Source organism: Chinchilla lanigera, unplaced genomic scaffold (assembly GCF_000276665.1).
Source record: "Chinchilla lanigera isolate Chin_1 unplaced genomic scaffold, ChiLan1.0 scaffold00076, whole genome shotgun sequence".
NCBI lineage: Eukaryota > Metazoa > Chordata > Mammalia > Rodentia > Chinchillidae > Chinchilla > Chinchilla lanigera.
The window spans coordinates 5,544,786-5,553,366 of record NW_004955477.1 but is presented as its reverse complement, the minus strand read 5'-3'; the positions used below and the strand labels follow the sequence as shown (position 1 = coordinate 5,553,366).

Genomic DNA, 8,581 nt, shown 5'->3' with positions numbered 1-8,581 from the left:
GTTTTTCACATGTTCTTTTCCCACCCAGTAAAATCCTGAATATAAATGTGATATTCTCAGAGTATCATATGAAAATACTCTGTCTTAGGATACTGACATAGTCTGTAGGATAGACGCTGTCATCCATGATTTTTCCCTTAAGGATTCTGGTCAGGACAGGGGTATGTGACATGTGTGCATGATGCATACAGATGCATTTCTGAATATGACTGCATAAAGTCTGCATTGGTACCAGAAGATTTTGTACTTCTGTAGACCACTAAGCCATCAACTCAGGTTTTCTGCCTGCAAAATGGGCATGAACAGCTGGGTGTGGTGGTGCATGCCTGTAATCCCAGCACTTGGGAGGCTGAGACAGGAAGATCGTTGTGAGTTCGAGGCCAGCCTGGGCTACAAAGTGAGCTCAAGGCCAGCCTGAACTGCATAGTGAGACTCTGTCTCAAAAAGACTAAAAAAAATAAAAATAAAAACAAAATGGGCATGAATGTATTTTCCTGTTTCACTAAAGAGTTATAGTAATCACTGCAGTCTGTATCCCTTAATGACAAATGGCACTTCACTGCCCTGGATACAATTGAAGAAATTAAAGACTGAAAACTGATTAATATCCAAGGCAGCATTGTTAAAATACAGAAGTTTATGTTCCTCATAAACAAACACATTTAATGTCTACTCAACACATGGAATATAACCTCATAGTTTGAAACCCAGGTTTCTCTCTTTTAAAAATACTACTGTACTTTCTCAAAATTTTTAAGGAATTGTGAGCTTTTATTGGGAATGGCTCTTCTTGCAGAGGGAGTCTTGTTCAGTCAAGATCAATTGGATTAAAGACACTACAGCTTACTTTATTATTATGTTCTTTGATTTTTAAATTAATGCTATTGTTTGACAATGGGAAGAATTGTTAGCAATCCACATCTGGGCATTTTAAATTACCTTTTCCCTCTCAATTCTGAAACTTGTTTCTGTATCTGAAACAATCCAACTTCACAGTGTTGTTTACTCCTACTAAGAACCTGTCCCAACAGTGTACTGTCATGTGCCCGTAGCATATTCAGTAGTGCTTTTTTTGGGAAAAGACTCATAGTTGTCTTAAAACAAAATTGGAATATTCTAGCCTGAATTTCAGAGGTAACAAAGGAGAGTAAGAGAAGACTGAGGTCGGAGGGCCACAAAGTTGCCCAAGTTCAAAGGTGACAAGGTGACAGCATCCTTCTGGTCTCTTGGCAGTTGTGCCCTGGCACAGCCACATGACATTGCCCACATGCAGCCTATTTCAGGGACTAGCTGGAACTCACAGAGTCCTGGCCAAAAGAAAATACACTTAACTATACAGTGAGTACAAGCTACCCTGCTCTGCTTACTGATTTTACTATCAGTATTTTTTTCCCTTCAGAAAAATACTTTATTGGCACACTGAATCGGAAGTTGACTGTATCAGGGCCCACAAAACGCATTTCGGTACAGGACCCAGCCCAGAATATATATTCAGACATATGGACTTATAGAAGAGGGCTGGATTCTGTTTGTAATCTGGTTCCATCATTTTCCAAATACCCTGCACCACTGGGATTATTTTCAATTATGCTTCCTCACAAAGATTTCATCTGTTTCATGTACCATTAGTTATTAGTTCTAGAAATCTTTGAATGGCTGAACAATCTTTAAACATCAACAACTGATTTTTAGGGAAAGCAAAAGTTGAACGATTTTTTCAAAAGTGCTCTCCCTCAATTTCAATAATATATCTATTGTTAGGAGAAAAAGAACATCAAATTCTAGCACTTATGCAGCATATATATGTATATATCTTATCAACCAATTTTGTGAAAGCTCTACTGATTGTCAAATTTCCCACTGTTATCAAATTTAATTAAAAAATTATTTCCAACTTTCTTAACAAGGCAGGATCTAAACTAGGGATGCTGGTAATCGTAGTGATTGTTACAGCTACACATATGGGTGCACCATTTTAGCGATTTACTCCATTAAAAGTAGGTTCAAAAGACAAAATTATTTTATTTATAAGCTAAGCAATTTCTTCTTTAGTGGACCTTTCAAATTCATTGCGTTTGGAGAGAGATTATGGGTTGGTTATAAATTTGGCTAGGCAGCATCATGAGGTCCAAAACCACCAGCACAGTGTTCTGTGATCAGGGTTCAATTCACTAAAATTCCTGGCTTGATCTACCCAAGTTTCCCAGTCCGCCTGCCACACACTCTTCATCAGAACCACTGCTAGGTCTCACACAGTAGCCCTGTGCTCATTTCCAACAGGAGTGGCAGCGATGGACCCAGTGGGCAGATTTGTGATCAGCCAAGGAAAACAGACACCACTGGGTGGAAGCAGATAGGCTCACAAAAGGCTCACTCCAAATTAAAGGCATCCTCTCTCTCTGCTCACTTGCGGGGCAGGTGCTTCTGCCTGGGCAGACCCTCTTCCCCAGGGCCCACAGTTCCAGACAGTGCCAGATGCCATAAAGACCCAAGTTAACAGACTGGGGCTCCCAATACCTTTGGGAAGTACAGAGACCAAAATTCATCTCCCCAATGACTGGGGGCTTCTTGCTTGTCACAAAGATACCGTCTCAGTAAGTACAAATGGGAATGGAGCTGAACACCTTCCATCCATAAGCCCTTTACAGAGGAGCCCTCCAGAGTGCAGGCTGGAAAGTCCAGATGGACCGGATCTAGGGTTGGAGCAGGTTCACAGCAAGCCAGCAGCGGAGCTGTCACTCAGCGCAGCTCCGTATGACCCAAAGGCAGGGCTGTGCGCTCCCTCCCGCGGCACCAATGGCTGTGATTCCAACCCACGCGAGCGGCTGTCACCAGGCAGAATCTGGGGGCCTGCGCTCAGCACTTTTGCGTCCAGCGCCCTGGCTAGCCTCTTTCAAACTTCTGTTCCTTCCAGGCTGTAGACAAAATGACTGACGCGAAAGCTGGTGGCCCCCGTCTGGTGGCCAGGGGCGAAGCTGGGCGCGGAGCAGGGAGTCTGGGGGCTGAGAGCCGCGACCGTCGTTGGCCTCCCGAAAGAAAAGTCGCGCACCAGGCTCCCAGAGAAGTTGCCAAGGCCGCCAGCCAGGGACCCCATGGCCGAGGAAAAGCTGGAAAAGCAGGCGGCAGCCTCGGGTGCGGGCGAGGACGGCGAGGCCTGCAGGTCTGGGGAGGCCGTACCCGGGGGCTCCAGGGCCGGTGTCTTCGCTCCCCCTGGGCTTTGGGCTTCTGGAGGCAAGACCGTGCTTGCCTCCCCTTTTCGCTTTCTCTTCCTTCGGAAGTTCCCGTTGTCAAACATCTTCTCGCAGTTGGGGTCCAGGGTCCAGTAATTGCCTTTACCTGCAGAGAAAGAACCAGGTGCCCGGTTCAGAAAGCCTGGCATCGGCAAACCACAGTGTGGTGCAGGTCTATCCCTAACCTGCACCTCCAGACTGTCAAGAACCCCCATTCCCATCCCAAATCCTGAGGTGGCGCTTTGTCTCCGGGGTGGGCCTCCGAGAATGGACGAATTTGGACTTTCCAGAAGGACCGACGCAGGGATTCCTGCGGAGGTCCGCTAAATTCAAGCCCCGGGGAGAGAACGTCTTCCCCATTTTACAGGGAAGTGCACCGAGGCTCAGAGAGTTAACTCCCAAGGTTACCCAGCCGCGGGCTCTCCAGCTTTTTCCTCCAAAGGAGCGCGCATAAATTTAGAGCCCCTGAAAGAACTGGAGTGGAAATCAAGGTCCGCGGTTTCCACTGCCTTCTGCGCCTCTGCCCCCCAGCTCCCCGCCTACGCAGCCCCCACTGTGCAGTGAGGCTCCGTGTTGTCCAAGATCGGTCACACCCTAAAGTGCCCTCGGGGGAAACCGTGGAGTCCTGGAACCGGCAAGAGGGCCCTCAGCGATTACCTGGGTCGTTCTCATCGCGGGGCACCTTCTTGAAGCAGTCGTTGAGAGACAGGTTGTGGCGAATGGAGTTCTGCCAGCCCGCCTTGCTGCGCTTGTAGAAAGGGAAGTTGCCGGCCACGTACTGGTAGATTTGGCTGAGTGTCAGCTTTCGCAGGGGCGCACTCTGGATGGCCATGGCGATGAGCGCCGAGTAGGAGTAGGGCGGTCGCACCAGCCTCAGCAACTCCTGCTGGCCGGAGAGGGCCAGCCACGCGAGGTCCGTGCCCGCCAGCCCGCCGGCTGCTCCCAGGAGCTGGCCCGGGGCCCCATAGCTAGGCGCCGCGTAGGGTGGTGGGGTCCGCGGGCCCGGCGCGTAGGGCGCAGGGCTGAGCGCGGGCGCGTTCATCCACAGGCGCGGGCCACAGCCTGCAGCGCCCACGTCCCCGCGCACATAGCCTGGTGAGTGCGCGACGGGCCGCGCCTGGCCGTGTGGGCCCGAGCAGGCGCCTAGGCCGTCACAGTACGCTGCCATGTCCAGCCGCTCCGGGGCCTGGGCCGGTGGCTCTGTACCGAAACTCATCGGTGCTCCATCCGCGAGGCAGCCTGCAGTAAAAGGTGCGATCAGCCCCGCCCCACGTTCGCCCTTTAAAGCCTTCGGACCAAGCTTTGGTTGTCAGCAGAGAGCCTCCTCCGCTGCCAGCTTTTGGGGGCAAAGTCCCCGGCCCCGCCCCCGCCCCGGGTCAGCTTTCCACCCTATCCTGGTGACGCGCACCTCTGAAATTCCCCCTCCTCGTGCAGCCCTGGTTTAGGTCTAAGGTCCTAGTGACGTTGTTCGCCTTAGCTGCAGGGGTCCTGGATCCCAGGAATCTCACAAATCCCAGCTTCCTCCTGCCTCTTAGGCCCTGCTGTTCCAGCTGTCCCCCAAGGCTCCCATGGTTTGGCTTGGGAATCCGATCGAGTGAGGCCCCCCACTTACTTTCCCCAGGGAGTCCCCTGCCGGCCGGGGCAAAATCCTCACAGAGGCCCCTTTGCCACCCAACGGGGTAGCAAACGAGTGCAGGAGGAGGGATAGACTCTTCCTGTGGGTATGTCCGGGCAGGCTGAAGGCTAGGACATCTCTGTGCTGCTCCAGACCCCATCCATCTTTCCCTTCTGCGGTCGGGGTTGCTGCAGGTGTGGTCCTCCAGGTTTGCCTGTGGTCCCAGCACCCGGCCTTCTCTGGTTTCCACAGTTCCCCTGTTAAGCAATTGCCCTTGATGTCCTGGCTTCTCCGGCTGCAAGCAGCACAGGGAGGATCCGAAGAGCAGTGACCAAGACCGGGACTGAAAGCTGCCTGGCTGCAGTATGTGTGTAGAGCTCTGGCGTCCAGGACTCTGAGTGTGGGCCACTTTAGCAACCCAGAAACAATTCTGGCCTGACAATCAGAGATACAGAGATGGGCTCCATCCCTGCAAAACTCACCCCCGTGTTAAAGATAGGCTTTTTTGGGGGGGGGGGATCAGGAATCGTACTCACAACCCAGTGCTTCCCTCACCATTATTTTGTGGGTCTGTGGATTTTCACAGCAAATTAATTTCAGTTCATTAAAAAAAGAAATATCCAATGATTTCTGACTTTTGGCAGAGGGGGTATGGCTAGTGGGTTTGGGGCAGCCACTGGATTGAGGAAAGAGCCTAGACTTTGGAATTAAGTGGGTCAGGCATTCACTGGTGGTGTAGCCTTGGGTATTCCAGATTGTAATCATAATATTATGTGAAACAACAAATTTATGAGACAATTGAACAAAAGGCAGAAAGAAATGAGGAGCCCTCCACTGTGATATAGGCTTTTCCATGTAGAATCCTGTAGGAAGTGATAGGTGAACTCAATCAAGACAGTTCACAACCATTGGCAGGAAAGAGATGCCTGGAATTGGTTCATTGAGGTGGGCTCTTAAGCCAGACTGTAAGCCCCGTCCTAGGTCCCTCCTTCCTCAGCTATTTCTAATTGTTGTCAGAGCAAGATTGTTATGGGACTCTCAGGTACTTTTCAGAACCCCCTCCCCATCATTGCGGGGACAAGTGCAGAGGGGATGGGAAGCATTCCAGATGGGTGGCTCCCCTAGTTTCTCAGGTGAGATCACTCTAGTGCTTCTGTCAAAACAGCAGCCAGTGCCACCTGCCTCTCAGTTCACCAGTTTCCAAGATGTCCTCACAATTGTAAACATACTCTGTTCTCTCTAGATATAAAAGTGCTTTAGCAACTACCTTTTGAAGGAAGTGTCTTGCCATCAGCAAATGTGGTTGCATACACATGACTCAGAAATGCTCATTAAGGTTTTAATTGGGTGTCATCAGGTAGAAGTACTGTCTTTCCTCCTATAACAGAAGTTCTTCCTGAGTTGGTCCAGATCTCAGACGCTTTCCCTAACTAACTGCTGAGATTTGACAGGTTCCAAGAGACAATTTTTATGAGATTGTGCCTTGTGAGGATGGAACATCACAGAAGCTGTCCAGCTCTGCCCTGATCCCAGTAAGCTCAGAGGGAGAAGACAGGAGTTGTGACCAGGTTTGATGGAGCTGCATAAATCCACAACAGCTCAGTTAGCTTTTCCTTCCTTCCTTCAGGCAGCTGACAAGAGCCTGGCTGGAAAACTGTTGTTTTTTTTGAGATGAGTTTTGGTTCCCCAAGGCTTTGAGTACAGAAGATACTTGTCTTAGTGGAGTAACACAATGACTTGAGAGGAAGATTTATTTTATCCACAATTAACTGCAAAATTGTTAAAAAGCTGAGGTTATTGAGACAACATGGTATTGGCATAACTTGTAAGTAGATACACAGACCAATGGAACACAACAGAGAGCCGAGCAGGAAAGTCACACATCTACAACCAGCTGACTTTTTACAAAGACATTAAGAGCACACACTGAAAAAAAAGGACTGTCTTTTTAGTAAATAGTGTGGGGAAATTGCATATGCACATACAGAGGAATGAAACTAGACCTCTCTCTCTCATCAAGTGCAAAAATTAACTCAAATATAAGATATGAAACAATGAACCTACTAGAACAAATCATAAGGGAAATGCTTTAGGATATTGGAATGCACAATGATTTTTTGGACAAGATCCCAAAAGCACAGGAAACAAAAGCAAATACGGACAAATGGGATTACACCAAAGTAGAAAGCTTGCATACAACAAAGGAAACCGTCAACAGAGGGAAGAGACAACGTACAGAATGGGAGGAAATATTTACAGAGTATACATTAGGAACTCCCAAAACTCAATAGCAAAAAAAAAAAAAAAAAAAAAACCAAAAAAAAAAACCAAAAAAAACCCCCAAAAAACCCAAAGCTGATTTAAATATAGTTTATAGATTTAAACACATACAGTATTTCTTGAGTGAGTACATCCAGATAGCCAACAGATATGTGAAAAATGCTTAACATCACTTATCAGAAAAATGCAAATAGAAACCATAAGACATTATCACATCACTCCAGTAACAATGGTTATTATCAGAAAGGTGAAAGATAATAAGTATTGGCAAAGAAGTGGAGAAGAAGGAGTGTTTGCACACTGTTGATAGAAAGGTAAATTATTACAGCAATTATAAAAACAATATAGGGATTCCTCAAAGAATTAAAAATAGAATGTCCATAGGATCCAGCAATCCCAATCCTAGGTACACATCCAAAGGAAAACCAGCATGGAAAGAGATATCTGCACCTCCATGTATATTGAAGCACTATTTGCGATACCCAAGAAATGGAAACAACCCATTGACTACATAAAGAAAATGTGATACATAATGAAATACTATTCAGCTGTTAAAAATGAAAACCTGTTATTTGTGACAGTATGGATGGAACTAGAGATCATTATGTTAAATGAAACAAATCAGGCATAGAAAGACAAGTACAACATGATCTCTTTCACTCAGATGGAATACAAGAAGTTCATTTTGCAAAAGTTGAAAGTAGAATGGTGGGTACCAGAGACATGGAAAGTAGGAAGAAGGAGAGATGAGGAGAGGTTAACCAATGAGAACTAAGGTGCATTTACACAGGAGTAAGAAATTCTGGCGTGCTATTGCACAGGTGGGTAACTCACAGGTAGCAATATGTATCTCAAAAAGCTGGAGAAAAGGATTCTAGAGTACTTTGACCATAAAGAAGTTTGAGGAGATAGATATCTTTAACCTGACTGCACAAAATATACAGGCACTGAAGCATGAGATGGTCATATGGTACCTCATTAATGTGTACAATTTTGTGTTTTTTACATCAGTTAAAAATTAATTTTAAAATGTTCCTCAGAAAAGGAAACACTACTGTAAGAATCAAATCAGACACTGAATTTTAATCTTTTATGCTAGTGTCCCATTTTTGGAACAGCACATAACAATGGAAGGTAATAAAAGATCTTCTTGTCAAATTCTTGTTCCTTGAATTTTTCTAGGTAACATATGAATTTCATGGAAGCACTAAAAAATTTACAACCTCCAGCATAAATGGATTAAGGTCAGATTAGGTCTGAGCTCTTCCAATGTAAAGGAATTTTAAACAAAATGACACCTTTTTCCAAGTTCTTTTTCATTTTTACAGACTTTTTGTTAGTACTGTAATTCTTTAACACTTGCAGACTTTAGGACCTCCAAAAAGTCTGTGAATCTTTATGTAGTTTTCCTCTATTTTACTTTATAAAAAATTATACATGGCCATCCATATTTTTA

General features: G+C 46.2%; 1 protein-coding gene across 1 annotated transcript; it reads right to left on the bottom strand.

Annotated features, from left to right (window-relative positions):
- Nucleotides 1-484: 484 nt before the first annotated feature.
- Foxi2 (forkhead box I2) lies at nucleotides 485-4,691 on the bottom strand. Its single transcript, XM_005402011.2, has 2 exons — nucleotides 3,888-4,691; nucleotides 485-3,336 (listed from the first exon to the last, which is right to left on the bottom strand). The coding sequence occupies exons 1-2, from the start codon at nucleotides 4,444-4,446 to the stop codon at nucleotides 2,894-2,896; spliced, it is 1,002 nt and encodes a 333-aa protein (XP_005402068.1). The 5' UTR covers nucleotides 4,447-4,691; the 3' UTR covers nucleotides 485-2,893.
- Between the last annotated feature and the right edge of the window lie 3,890 nt (nucleotides 4,692-8,581).